Source organism: Balaenoptera ricei, chromosome 19 (assembly GCF_028023285.1).
Source record: "Balaenoptera ricei isolate mBalRic1 chromosome 19, mBalRic1.hap2, whole genome shotgun sequence".
NCBI lineage: Eukaryota > Metazoa > Chordata > Mammalia > Artiodactyla > Balaenopteridae > Balaenoptera > Balaenoptera ricei.
The window spans coordinates 4,144,534-4,158,459 of record NC_082657.1 but is presented as its reverse complement, the minus strand read 5'-3'; the positions used below and the strand labels follow the sequence as shown (position 1 = coordinate 4,158,459).

Genomic DNA, 13,926 nt, shown 5'->3' with positions numbered 1-13,926 from the left:
ACTGCCAAGGGCCCAGGTTCAATCCCTAGTCGGGTAACCATGATCCCACAAGCCGTGCAGCGCGGCCAAAAACAAAATTTTTTTTAATCACTTAAAATTTTCCAATGACATCGACACATATCACCTTTCCCAAAGAACCTCCTCTTATTCTCAGGAGCTCCTTAGTGAAAATTACATTGTTGACTTGCTGTGGAGTTGTTTTGTTTTTCGTTTTCTTTTGGCAGGGTGTGGGGATTATTCCAGTATGCGTATGAAGCAAAACTCATGCACAAATCCATTGAAAACTTCCACATCTAGGTTATACGTGGTTATCCTGGAGGAACAGGCCATCTTTTGCTAGACAGAATTCATATTCTTTAAATTATTATGTAGGGAGTTCCCTGGTGGTCCAGTGGTTAAGAATCCACCTTCCAATCAGGGGCCTCGGGTTTGATCCCTGGTCGGGGAACTAAGATCCCACATGCCACAAGGCGACTTAGCCTGCATGCCACAACTACTGAGCCCGCACACTCTGGACCCCATGCGCCAGAACTAGAGAGCCTACGCACTGCAACAAAGAGCCCACCCGCCACAACAAAAGATCCCACATGCCACAACTAAAACCCGATGCAGCCAAATAAATATTTTTTTTTAATTTTTTAAAATTATTATGTAATGAGTGACCTAGCCAACTGTGAAATGTCAAATAAGGGAAAAAATTAAGAGTATTTAAATACTTTGACAAAAGTCTTAGCTGGAATTAACCAGACTGGCCCATAGGCAGGACCTTTGTGGACATGGAAGACAAAGAGTGTACAGTTGTGCTTCAAGCCTGCAGGTAAACAGAAGAGATGAGGCACTGAAGATGGGAAGCGAATGTCTACTGAAGTTGGTGCAGCCGCTGTGGAAAACAGTATGGAGGTTTCCCAAAAAGTAAAAAAGAATACTACTATATGACCCAGCAATTCCACTCCTGGTTATACATCTGAAAAAAGCAAAAAACACTAACTCAAAAAGATACATGCACCCCAGTGTTCACAGCATTATTTACAATAGACAAGATACAGAAGCAACCCAAGTGTCTGTCAACAGATGAATGGATAAAAAAAGGTGTGGTATATAAATACAATAGAATACTACTTGGCCATAAAAAAAGAATGAAGTTCTCCATTTGCAGCAGGATGGACCTGGAGGTTATTATACTTCGTGAAATAAGTCAGAGAAAAATACTGTGTAATATCACGTGTGGAATCTAAAAAATAAATGAATGTGTACAAAAGAGAAACAGATTCACAGATAAAGAGAACAAACTAGTGGTTACCATTGGGGAGAGAGAAGGGTTAGGGCGAATAGGGGTGAGGGATTAAGAGATACAAACTACTATGTATAAAATAAGCTACAGGATATATTGTACAGCACAGGAAAATAAAGCCATTATATATAATTACTTTAAATGGAATATAATCTATAAAATATTATATCACTGTGTGGTACACCTGAAACTAATATTGTAAATCAACTATAGCTCAATTTTTAAAAAATGAATGAATGTGTGAAGACAGCAGATGTGTATTAAAATATCCCAGTGGAAATATGGAGGTATCAAAAATCCAATAAGTTTAAGAATCACTGTATGATGTTATCTTAAAAATGAATGATGAATGGGATAAAGTCATCCAATTTCCCTATTTGTATTCCAGCTTTACTGAGGTATGACTGTAAATTAAAATTTGTATATATTTAGTTTTTTAAAGAAAATTTTAAATAAACACACAAAATTGTTTTTCACTTCACCAGTAACAAAAAGAAGAGAAAAAATTATAATAGCATTGGGAGTTCCCTGGTGGCCTAATGGTTAGGATTTCGGGCTTTCACTCCTGTGGCCCGGGTTCCATCCCTGTTCTGGGAACTGAGATCCTGCAAGCTGTGTGGTGCAACCAAAAAAATAATAATAATACAACAGCCTCAAAATTTTAAAATATTTAGGAATAATTTCCGCTCAGCTCTTTGGCAATAATAACAAAGTTATTGAATGTCATTAAAGAAGATTAATAAAATGGAGAATCACACCACAAAAAAAGGAAATACAGTGCAACTCTTAACACAATATATATTTACCTATGTTTTCTTCCCATGTGGCCATCTATGTGTTTTTGCTGGAAAAAGGCACAAGAAGGCAATTCTTACCTGCAGGTTAATATTTTATTTTTTCTCTAGTTTCTGGTTACCTTGTACTTTCTTTGTGAAAATTCATCTTGCTGCACAGGTATGAAGCATGCACTTTTCTGAGTGTATATATATATGTATATATATATATATATATATATATATATATATATATATATATATATATATATATGTAATGCTTTGAAATGGTTACTTAAAAATTATACAACATAGAAGTCATTTTGTCCACTGGCATTAAATATAGGGCTGTAAGTTCATCCCACCTTCACACACCATAGAGCCTCAAAGTGCCCCCTTGAACCAGAAGATACCTCCAGTCATGGCGGGATTCCACACAGCATCTATGGCCTGTGGTTAAGATGATTCAGCACCAGGGATGTTTTTATCAAAAGTCTGGGAGTTGGAGGCTGGCGGCTGTCGATTATTCTCCTCCAAGCTGTGTCGGATCCCATATCCAAAGTATATGACAAATCCTAGTAGAGAAATAAGACAATGAGAAGGAAAAGCAGGTGCCCTCCCTGCTTACACGTGCCCAACAGTCCCGCTATTATGGCGTCTGACACAGTTTGCGGGGAGAGGTAGTAGAAAGAGGGTTGGGTTCAGTCACTCAAGAGGCCTTTTAATCCCAGAAAGCCACTTACCAATCACCATCCAGACACCAAATTGGGCCCAAGTCCCAGACGTCATCTGCATCATCAAGTAGACATTCACAAAGATGCTCATCAGTGGGAGAACAGGCAAAGCAGGGACCTGTGGGCAAAGTCAGTTATTCCCTGAACACACCACAGACGTCTGAGAGGCAGGCCTCTGCCCCACATGCTCGAGAAGGCTCCAGTCCTATTCAGGCTGTGCGTTCAGTGCCTACTGAGGTTGGGTACGTAAAGCACTGAGTGTGGATCAGGGAAGGGTCCATTAGTTTTAATGACTCCCCTCCTTCCCTGGTCCAGCAAAGGATGTTGAGATCTCAAAGCATGCAGACTTCACGCACTCAGCGTGGATAGTTGGGCGCATAAGGTCGCCTACCTTGAAGTGAAGAGGAGTGGGGCTCTGGGGCTGCCTCCAGATGATGACAGTGACCCCAGTGACGAACAGTAGCAGCAGCACAGCCGCTGTTGTGTACACAGGGTCTCCAGAGAACACACGGCTGGGCCACTGGGCCAGGATCAGGCTCAGGACCGTCAGCAGGAGAACTGCAGGGGTCAAGGCGGAGGAGAACAGGTTCAACTCCAGAAGCCAAACAGCTCACAACCTTGGGTCACACCCCTCCCCAAAACTGCCCGCGTCACGAAGGGCCGTCATATCTCCAAGACGCCTCAACCGCCAAAATACACACTCCCACCCTATCCTCTCAATTTCAGAATACCACCAAAGAGAACTCCCAATGCTCACCAAGCAGTGAGGCACATCCATAGATAATCTGGCCAGATTTCCGAGTGGGGATGGTGTTGATAGGGTCACACAGACTCTTTAGAATCTTTGAGGTTCCTGCTTCAGGAACAGATTCCAAAGGGCTTTCTTTAACTATGGGCTTCATCTCAGTTCCTTTCTCTGTTTTCTCAATCTTGCTTAAATTCTGGTCTGGTTGGTACCTGAATTAGAGGTATTAAGTCAATATTAACAGCAGCCCCTACTCATCCAACATCAAGCAGTCTAATCCATCTCTTTCCCAACTTAAGCCTAGCGGGACATTTAGAAGGCAGCATGAAGACAAATGACGATTATCTCCCCTTCAATCCCCAAGAGCCAAAGACCCCCAGCCAAGGTGTAGCGTAGTCTCACCTGAGGACAAGAACAGAAAAAGACACCAGGGAATAAGCAAGCAGGGTCCCGATTGACATGAGGTCCACGAGATCACTGAGCTCGAAAAGTAATGCCATGACCCCTAGAACGAGGGCACAAACAAGGTGGAGAGGGAGTGAAAAACCAGTAGAAATATCCAAGTTAAGAAAATTGATCAAAGAAGGAATGGGTGGGCTTCCCTGGTGGCGCAGTGGTTGAGAATCTGCCTGCTAATGCAGGGGACACGGGTTCGAGCCCTGGTCTGGGAAGATCCCACATGCTGCGGAGCAGCTGGGCCCGTGAGCCACAACTACTGAGCCTGCGCGTCTGGAGCCTGTGCTCCGCAACAAGAGAGGCCACGATAGTGAGAGGCCCGCGCACCGCGATGAAGAGTGGCCCCCGCTTGCCACAACTAGAGAAAGCCCTCACACAGAAACGAAGACCCAACACAGCCATAAATAAATAAATAAATAAATTTAAAAAAAAAAAAAAAAAGAAGAAGGAATGGGTATTGTTTATTTACCTGCAAGAGTTCCAGAAGCCAAGGTGGCCATGATGGGGGTGCGTGTACGGGCATGGATCCGGGCAAGTCCCCGGAAAAGGAGCCCGTCATCTGCCATTGAGTAGATGACACGAGGCATAGGGAACATGGCACCCAGGAGGCTGGAAGAGAAAAGGGGAACATGTGTGAGGACGTGGAGAAGCAGAACAGACTGGGGTGTCTGCTCCGTAGTCTACGTGGGGTAAGGTGTCTTTCCCTCTTGTCTCTCAATCCCAAGGGCTGGGATACCTGAGCATCTGACAGTAGATGGGGAGAAAGCTTTGACACTGACCTGGATGTAAGAGCACAGAGGGTGCCAACAGCCACGACATATCTGGCAGGGGCCCAGCCGACATGCAGGAAAGCGTGTGGTAAGGGGCTGTCGGGATGAATCTGGTAGTAGGGCACCATGAGGGTGAGTGCCGCCGAGACCCCAGAATATGCCAGAAAGCAGATGCAGAGCGAGATCACAATGCTCAAGGGGATGGATCGCTGAGGATTCCGGGCTTCTTCCCCTGCAGGATGGGAGGAAGTATTGGGCCAGGAAAACACACTGTGATGAAATCACAAAATCCCCTTTTTGGACTTCCCTGGTGGTGCAGTGGTTAAGAATCCGCCTGCCAGTGCAGGGGACACGGGTTCGAGCCCTGGTCCGGGAAGATCCCACGTGCTGTGGAGCAGCTAAGCCCGTGTGCCACAACTACTGAGCCCGCGTGCCTAGAGCCCGTGCTCCCAACAAGAGAAGCCACCGCAATGAGAAGCCCGCGCACCGCAACGAAGAGTAGCCCCCGCTCACCACAACTAGAGAAAGCCTGCGCACAGCAACGAAGACCCAACGCAGCCATAAATAAATAAATAAATAAATAAATTTTTTTTTTTTTTTTAAATCCCCTTTCCTCCTGAACCTCCAAAAGAAACCCTTATGCCCAAGGGCAGCCTCATCTGTGCCCAAACCCCTGATGGGACACACAATGACCATTTTACCTGTAGTGGCAATGGCATCAAAACCAACAAATGCGTAGAAACATGTAGCTGCTCCTTGGAAAATCCCATTGAAGCCAAAAGGCACAAACCCTCCAGAACCCAGAGGGCCCAATCTATGGTGAAAGAAAGAGCAAGAAAGAATGTGGGTGAGCTGTGTTCAGCCATCTGTACTGGACTTTTTGGTTAATACCACAAGTTCTGGGCTCCAGGACCCCGTCACCTGGATCCATCACCTCAGATCTCTTTAGTTCCCACCATATTCCCAGCTCTGCACACGTGCCCCCACAAGCATTACTAGGGCCAAGGATACCCTCCTAACCTAGAGGTGTCATTGGATCCAGATGTGACCAGTTTGTAGTCCTGTTCTGTGAGCTGCCAATTGTGCAGATCTCCCTTGACGAAGCCAGAGATGATCATGAAGCTGAGAACCAAGAGGTTCAAGCCTGTGAACACTTTGTTAACCAGGGCCGACTCACGAGCTCCCAGAACCAGTACTCCTGAGGGCAAGACGAAATATGAAACATGCAAAATAACCAAATGCATAGACACAGAAAGCAGACACGTGGTTGCCAGGGGCTGGGGTACTGAGGAGTTGGACGGTGAGCGCTCAGCGGGTATGGGATTTCCTTCTGGGGTGATGAAAATGTTTGGAACTAGACAGAGGTGATAGTTACACAACATCGTGAATGTACTAAGGGCCACTTAATTGTACCCTTTCAGATGGTTAATTTCTTATTGTGACAATCGTCGCCCAGTAGACAGGTCTATCAAATCATCACATTGTACACCTTAAACTTATACAATGTATATCAATTATATCTCAATAAAGCTGGGGAAATAACAAAATGGTTAATTTTATGCTATACGAATTTCCTCTCAATTAAAAAAAAATCTTTGGGCTTCCCTGGTGGTGCAGTGGTTAAGAATCCGCCTTCCAGTGCAGGGGACACGGGTTCAAGCCCTGGTCCGGGAAGATCCCACATGCTGCGGAGCAACTAAGCCCGTGCGCCACAACTACTGAGCCTGCACTCTAGAGCCCGCGAGCCACAACTACTGAGCCCGTGTGCCGCAACTACTGAAGCTCGCGTGCCTAGAGCCCGTACTCCGCAACAAGAGAAGCCACCACAATAAGAAGCCCGTGCACCGCAACAAAAGAGTAGCCCCCACTCACCGCAATTAGAGAAAGCTGCCCGCAGCAACAAAGACCCAATGCAGCCAAAAATAAATAATAAATAAATAAATTTTTTAAAAATATTTTTGATCTCAGTACAAAGGAAGAAACTCATTGGTCTAAGTAAATGATTCTCCCCTGGGGTGATTTTGCCCCCCAGGGGACTTTTAGCAATGTCTGGAGACACTGTGATTGACACAATTTGGAGGGTGGGCGTCCCTAGTATTTAGTACATAAAGGCCAGGGATGTTACTCAACATCCCACAGTGATTTAAAAAGCAAAACAACAACAACCAAAAAAAATCTGGGACTTCCCTGGAGGTCCAGTGGTTAAGACTCCACGCTTCCACTGCAGGGGGCACAAGTTTGACCCCTGGTTGGGGAACTAAGATCCCGCATGCCACGCAGCGCGGCCAAAAAAAAAAACCCTCAAATGCACAGAACAGCCCCACACACCAAAGAATGATCCAGCCCAAATTGTCAGTGGTGCCAACAGTGGGAAATGATGGTCTATGTCTTGCCTTCCTGTGTCTCATATCACAGACCCCTCTTTCCAGTCATAAGACCCCCACCATTCTTCCATCCCAAGCCTTTCCCACCCCAGCTCCCCCTCCACACCCCACTCTTCCCATCCTATCACTGAACCCTGTCTCACCCGTGAGCAGCAGTACCAAACCCAGAGCAAAAAAGTCTGGGTACTTGGCCAGGAAGTAGGGCACATGAAGAGAGAAAGTTCCCCGTAACACCTGAGAGATGTAGTTCCCAATCAGGCTGTCAAAAGCGGAGCTCCAGGCCCGGGCCACGCTGGCAGTGCCTGCAGCAACAGAAGAAGGAATATTTATAACAAACATTAATTGAACCCCTACCACGTGTCATGGGATGTATTTGGGAGAGGTGGGGGGACGCATACAAAATACCTAATCTCTAAGAGTTTCTTTTCATGGGCTGGGGACAGTAGACCCAGATGATCTACAAAATAGGTCAACTGTTTAATGTTAGGAGATCAATGTTATGCAAAAAAAAAAGAAAAAGAAAACAGGTTAAGTGGGAGTGAAAAGTCTGGGAGATGAGGGTTGAAATTTTAAATCAAGTAGCAAAGGAAGCTCCCATGAAGGCAACAACTGAGGAGAGACTTCCACATGGTGAGGGGGTGAGCCTGAGGGACACGCCGCCCTCTCACCCACTCCCTACACTTTCCTTTCCTTCTTTGTTCTAAGCCCCATAATCTAAGGAAAATAGGATAGAGCAGAGTAGAATGAAGTTGTGGGGTTTTGCTGCCACTATTACCCACTTCACCCCACAAGGTGGAGAACAAATTCCTCACGAATGAGTCAAGACCTAAACGCCACCTCCTAGTTTCCTGCTCTTAAGCCTCACACCTTCCTCCCACCCCCATCATCTCACCGATGACATAGGACAGTATGAGGTTCCAGCCAGTAATGAAGGCACACAGTTGTCCCACTGTGACATAGCTGTAGAGATACGCAGAACCAGAGCACGGTACCCGGGCCCCAAACTCGGCATAGCAGAGCCCAGACAACACAGAAGACAGGGCGGCCACCAGGAAGCAGATGACAATCGCTGGCCCAGCTTTGTCCTTGGCCACTTCTCCAGCCAGGATGTACACACCAGCTCCCAGGGTGCTGCCCACGCCCAGGGCCACCAGGTCGAGGGTGTTCAGACAACGAGCCATGCGACTCTCAGACTCTTCCCTGGGCTCCAGAGGCCGCCTGCGGATCAGCTTCTGACCAAATTGGTAAACATCCTGACACAGCATCTTAGACATAGTTGAGGAGGCTACAATCTGCGGAGAAAGCAAGACACAAAGCCATCAAGAGCGTCCATCCACCCCTGGCCCTGGGAGTTCAATTCCACAGAACAATGGAGTTATGGGGAGCAGGTGGTAAAAGTACACATTGGGCAAGTTCTCTGTCTCTGAGCTTTGGTTTCTTCAAACATAAAGAAGACTTTTAATGTATTTCAAAGGTATTGGAAGAGTTGCTTCAAGAGAAGTGAGGGGGAGCAGATTATGTATCCCCAAAATGTGCCATTTGGGGATGTGGACTGTCTTGAGTTGAAGGCAATTAAGACCCAGCAGACTGGACTTCCCTGGTGGCGCAGTGGTTAAGAATCCACCTGCCAATGCAGGAGACACGGGTTCGATCCCTGGACCAGGAAGATCCCACATGCCAGGGAGCAACGAAGCCCGTGTGCCACAACTACTGAGCCCACGTGCTGCATCTACTGAAGCCCACGCGCCTAGAGCCCAAGCTCCACAACAAGAGAAGCCACCGCAATGAGAAGCCCACGCACTGCAACGAAGAGCAGCCCCCGCTCGCCACAACTAGAGAAAGCCCACGCGCTGCAACGAAGACTCAACACAGCCAAAAATAAAAATAAATAAAATAAACTTAAAAAAAAAAAAAAAACAGCAGACTCAGGAAAAGCTCCTTGCCTCTCCCTTAACTGCTCAAAATAATTTAGATTAGGAGGCTTATGCCAGGAAGAGAGATAACTTTTTTTTTAACCAGAGAGAACTTTTTATCTCAGAAAAACTTACCTGCATGGAGTGGCAAACATTTGCTTACCAAGCATTTGCTTTTCCCATCTTTCTGTGAGTTGTCTTCCCCTTGAAGCCCCAGATCCATACCCCCTTCTCCTTAGCTCAGGGTAGCATATAAGCCTCAATTGCCTGTCTTTGAACCTCAGAGTTTTTATGGGGCTCCCGTACGTAGGAAATTATTTAATCTGTCGTATATCAATTTAATTATTAGACTCAGCAAAGAACCTAGAAAGAAAAGTTTTCCACCCCTATAGAAGCAAAAACTTCCAGCACAGTGCCTGGCACACAGTAGCTGCTTAAATACTATTAGGTCAATGGATAAGAATGTTGATTCTTAAAGTGAAATCAACCAGCTTGGGACTTCCCTGGTGGCTCAGTGGTTAAAAATCCGCCTGCCAACGCAGGGGACATGGGTTCGAGCCCTGGTCCGGGAAGATCCCACATGCCGCGGAGCAACTAAGCCTGTGCGCCACAACTACTGAGCCTGTGCTCTAGAGCCCGTGTGCCACAACTACCGAAGCCCACGCGCCTAGAGCCTGTGCTCTGCAGCAAGAGAAGCCACCGCAGTGAGAAGCCCGCGCACTGCAACGAAGAGTAGCCCCCGCTTGCCGCAACTAGAGAAAGCCTGCGCACAGTAACTTAGACCCAACGCAGCCAAAAATTTTGTTTTAATAAATTAATTGCAAAAAAAGAAAAGAAAAGACATCAACCAGCTCTGCTGGTTCAAATCTAGCACTGTGGTGTGTAGCTTGTTTGATTTTGCATGAGCTATATGCCACTTTGTCCTCCTTTCTTCTATAAAACAGGGAAATTTATTATTATCATCTTTATTCCCTCTCTTCCTTGATGTGAGTGAAGTGACAGTTTAAGGGGCTCGGTGATCAGAGCAATGAAACCAAGTCCCTGTAAAACTGAATTCCCCTGCTGAGTTTATGATTCACCTCTCCATCCAAAACTTTATTCCCTTTCTTGTCCCAACCCTGTTCCCCTCAGGATTGAGGGGTATCAAAGAAAAGGGGGATTGAACTCAGGCAGGACACTGCAGGACCCTCCTCGTACAAAAGTTTTTCTGTGTCCCCTCATTGGTTTGTAAAGAAAGGATTTAGTCTCCTAGGTCTTCCCAAGTTCCAAAGAGCAGACTCAAGCAGTTACTAGTTAGGGAAGTGAGAGTATGCAGAAACAAAGGAAAAGCAGTACCAAATGGCCTTAAAGGAAAAAACAGCAGGGACCAACCTGCTTGACATTCTTAACTTGTCACGTAGGCTCTAAGTAAATAACAAAATGCCTCAACCATTGTTTTTGCTCTCTTCTAGAAAGAGGTTAAGGGATCACAAGACCTTGACGTACTAGTTTGCTTTGCAGGAACACGTAGATCAATCACAATCACCAATGACCCACTGAGTCACAAAAATGCTGTCAGGAAGTCTGCAACTGAGATCTTATCCAGAAACTAAAATCACAAAGATCACCTCCCCTTTACTCTTCTTTCCTTTAGAAACCTTGCAACCTGGCCAGCCAGCAAGGTGGATTTGAGATCAGCCTATTTCTCCCAACTTCTCAAGAGGGTGGCACCCTCGCAATTGATAAACCTTTCCCTGCTCCAAACACCAATGTTTCAATTTGTTTGGCCTCACTGTGCGTCAGGCACATGAACTTGGATTTCACAACAATCTCACACTCCACACATTTATACACCAAGGATCCTGAAACCTGAAGCTTTCTCTTTCACGGCTTGCGGAGTGAAATTGAACTAGAACTCAGAGTTGGGGCAAAATGAGATGGAATTTGCAGGGAGGGACAGACTGTAGCCCAGCCCAGGGAAAGCATTAAACCAGAGTGACTCCCAACTGCCTGGAGGGAGGGAGGACTAATCTTCATTCTGAATCAGAAATGATGGAACTCTGTTTCCTGCTCCTCTGGGGCATGAAATGTCTCCTCACTACAAGGCTGTAGGGCTAGGCTGACCCAGTGAACAAAAGTTATCATCGGTTGCTTCCGTACCTGATACTCCAAATTTGCATTTTGGTTAAGAGCAAGCATTCACACAGCCAAGAAACTCTGATTAGAATCTTGGCTCTGCCAACACCCCTGTGCCTTTGAACAAGTCACTTACTGCTCTGGACCTCTGTTTTCTTCTTTTTCAAATGCTGCTGATGAACCCTTGGACACTGTTAGTAGGAAAGTAAAATGGAGCAGCTGCTGGAGATAAAGTATGGTGGTTCCTCCAAAAACCAAAAAATGGATTTACCATATGATCCATCAATTCCCCCTATGGGTAACTACCCAAAAGAACTGAAAATAGGGTCTCAAAGAGATATCCGTACACCCGTGTTTATAGCAGCATTATTCACAGTAGCTGAAAGATGGAAGCAGCCCAAATGTCTATCCACAAAGGAATGGATAAATACAATGGGGTCTATACATACAGTGGAATGTCATTCAGCCTTAAAAAGACAGGAAAGGGAATTCTCTGCTGGTCCAGTTGTTAGGACTCCAAGGTATCCCGTGCAGGGAACACAATTTCGATCCCTGGTCTGGGAATTAACATCCTGCATGCCGATCGGCACGGCCAAAAAAAACCAGGAAATTCCGATGCATGCTACAACATGGAAGAACCTTGAGGACATTATGCTAAGTGACATAAGCCAGTCACAAAAAGACAAAAAATGTGTGATTCCACTTCTATGAAGTACCTAGAGTAGTCAAATTCATTTGATTAGAGACAGAAAGTAGAATTGTGGTTTTCTAGGGTCTGGGGTGAGGGGGAAATGGGGAGTAATTGTGAAACGAGGACACAGTTTCAGTTTTACAAGATAATAAGAGCTGTGGAGATTGGTTGTGCAACAACGTGAATATACTTAACATCACTGAACTGTACACTTAAAAATGGTTAAGGTGGCAAATTTTATGTTATGTGTATTTTACCACCATTTTTTAAAAGTTCAGCCAAGGACTTCCCTGGTGGCGCAGTGGTTAAGAACCCGCCTGCCAATGCAGGGCACACGGGTTTGAGTCCTGGTCCAGGAAGATCCCATACGCCATACAGCAACTAAGCCCCGTGCACCACAACTACTGAGCCTGTGCTCTGGAGGCCGCGAGCCACAACTGCTGAGCCCGAGTGCCACAACTACTGAAGCCCACGCGCCTAGAGCCCGTGCTCTGCAACAAGAGAAGCCACCGCAATGAGAAGCCCGTGCACCGCAACGAAGCGTAGCCCCCCGCTCGCCGCAACTAGAGAAAGCCCGCGTGCAGCAACGAAGACCCAGCGCAGCCAAAAATAAAATAAATTAATTAATATTAAAAAAAAAAAAAGTTCAGCCAATGATAAATAGTAGAGCCAGCTTCACAGAGTTGCTGGGTGTAACGAACCCAAAAGCGATTTAATGTAAATCACCATACAGTCCTCCTCCTCGGCGCAAAATCCGCAATGCTCAAGTTTCTTACAGTCTCCCCTTGTACCCCCAGAGGAGGAATCCACAGATACGGAGGGCCAACAGTATACAGGAGACTGACATCAGTGGTCCACATGTCATAAACCCTATATAAGGGTAAGCTTTAATATTGTTTGAACACCAATCAAGAAAACCTGAGTCAGAGCCTCCAGACACTGATGCAACCTCCCCCTACCCCACCTCTTCTTACACAACCACACACAGCTCCCAGCTCCTTCTGCTTTCATCTGGAACATGGGTCTTGCCACCCTCAGGCTGGAGCCAGACCGACCCAACTGCACACTTGGAATGCAGAGGTCTCTTTAGGAGGATCTGAACTCAGCGCCCAGTCTCCTGCAGAAGAGGGGTTGCCCAAGACTTACCAAATTCTTGGAGCAGGAACCGAAGCACTGGATCAGAGTCAGTGAGGTTCCGTTTAAGCTGTGTAGGGCTGGAGCGGATACATCTCTAACAACCAAATCTGGGAACGCTTCCACAATAAAAGACAACTCAGTCCCTGGGTGGGGACGGGTGGGGACGCTCGGGGATGGGCGGGGCAAGCTTGCAGGGATACAATCAGCCAGTTGAGCGTGTGTGGTTACCCTCAGGCGACCGTTCTGAGATGTGGAGTCTGTGTGTGGTAAAATACACACAACAGAAAATTTACCGTCTTAACCATTTTTAAGCATGCAGTTCAGTAGTGTTAAGTACATTCACATTTTGTGCAACCAAACAAGTTTTTCACCTTGCAAAACTGAAACTCTGTACCCATTAAACTACAATTTCCTCTTTCTCCTCCACCGGTTCCTGGCGATCACCATTCTACTTTCTGTCTCTATGAATCTGATGACTCTAGGTACTTCATTTAAGTGGAATCAAACAATATTTGTCCTTTCCTGTCATGCTTATTTCACTTAGCAGAATGTCCATAAGGTTCATCCATGTTGTAGCATGTGTTAGAATTCCCTTCATTTTAAAATAGATAGCTAGTGGGAAGCAGCCGCATAGCACAGGGAGATCAGCTCGGTGCTTTGTGACCACCTAGAGGGGTGGGATAGGGAGTGTGGGAGGGAGATGCAAGAGGGAGGGGATATGGGGATATAGGTATGCGTATAGCTGATTCACTTTGTTGTACAGCAGAAACTAACACAGCAGTGTGAAGCAATTATACTCCAATAAAAACGTTTAAAAAAATAAAACGCATTAAACATCATAACACACATTTTTCTTTATATGTGCGTTTACCTGGAAGTGAAATTGCTGGGTCATCAGGTATCTATAGGTCTGTTTT

The 13,926-nt window shown here is 46.0% G+C and overlaps 1 protein-coding gene across 1 annotated transcript; it reads right to left on the bottom strand.

The window, feature by feature from the left end:
- Window positions 1–2,520: 2,520 nt before the first annotated feature.
- Window positions 2,521–12,732, bottom strand: LOC132353911 (cationic amino acid transporter 3-like). Its single transcript, XM_059905401.1, has 12 exons — window positions 12,649–12,732; window positions 8,046–8,445; window positions 7,297–7,455; window positions 5,790–5,967; window positions 5,471–5,583; window positions 4,779–5,001; window positions 4,469–4,608; window positions 3,946–4,048; window positions 3,556–3,755; window positions 3,190–3,356; window positions 2,808–2,916; window positions 2,521–2,639 (listed from the first exon to the last, which is right to left on the bottom strand). The coding sequence occupies exons 1-12, from the start codon at window positions 12,730–12,732 to the stop codon at window positions 2,521–2,523; spliced, it is 1,995 nt and encodes a 664-aa protein (XP_059761384.1).
- Window positions 12,733–13,926: the final 1,194 nt, after the last annotated feature.

What these genes read in the sequence shown, in the direction of transcription:
- LOC132353911 (XM_059905401.1), bottom strand. Translation starts at nt 12,732, where the DNA reads ATGTGGACCACTGATGTCAGTCTCCTGTATACTGTTGGCCCTCCGTAT. An exon ending in TTTGGTACTGCTGCTCACGG is followed by an intron (nt 5,968 to 7,296) that starts GTGAGACAGGGT and finishes TCTTGCCCTCAG; the next exon opens with GAGTACTGGTTCTGGGAGCT. An exon ending in TGGTGTCTGGATGGTGATTG is followed by an intron (nt 2,640 to 2,807) that starts GTAAGTGGCTTT and finishes TTTCTCTACTAG; the next exon opens with GATTTGTCATATACTTTGGA.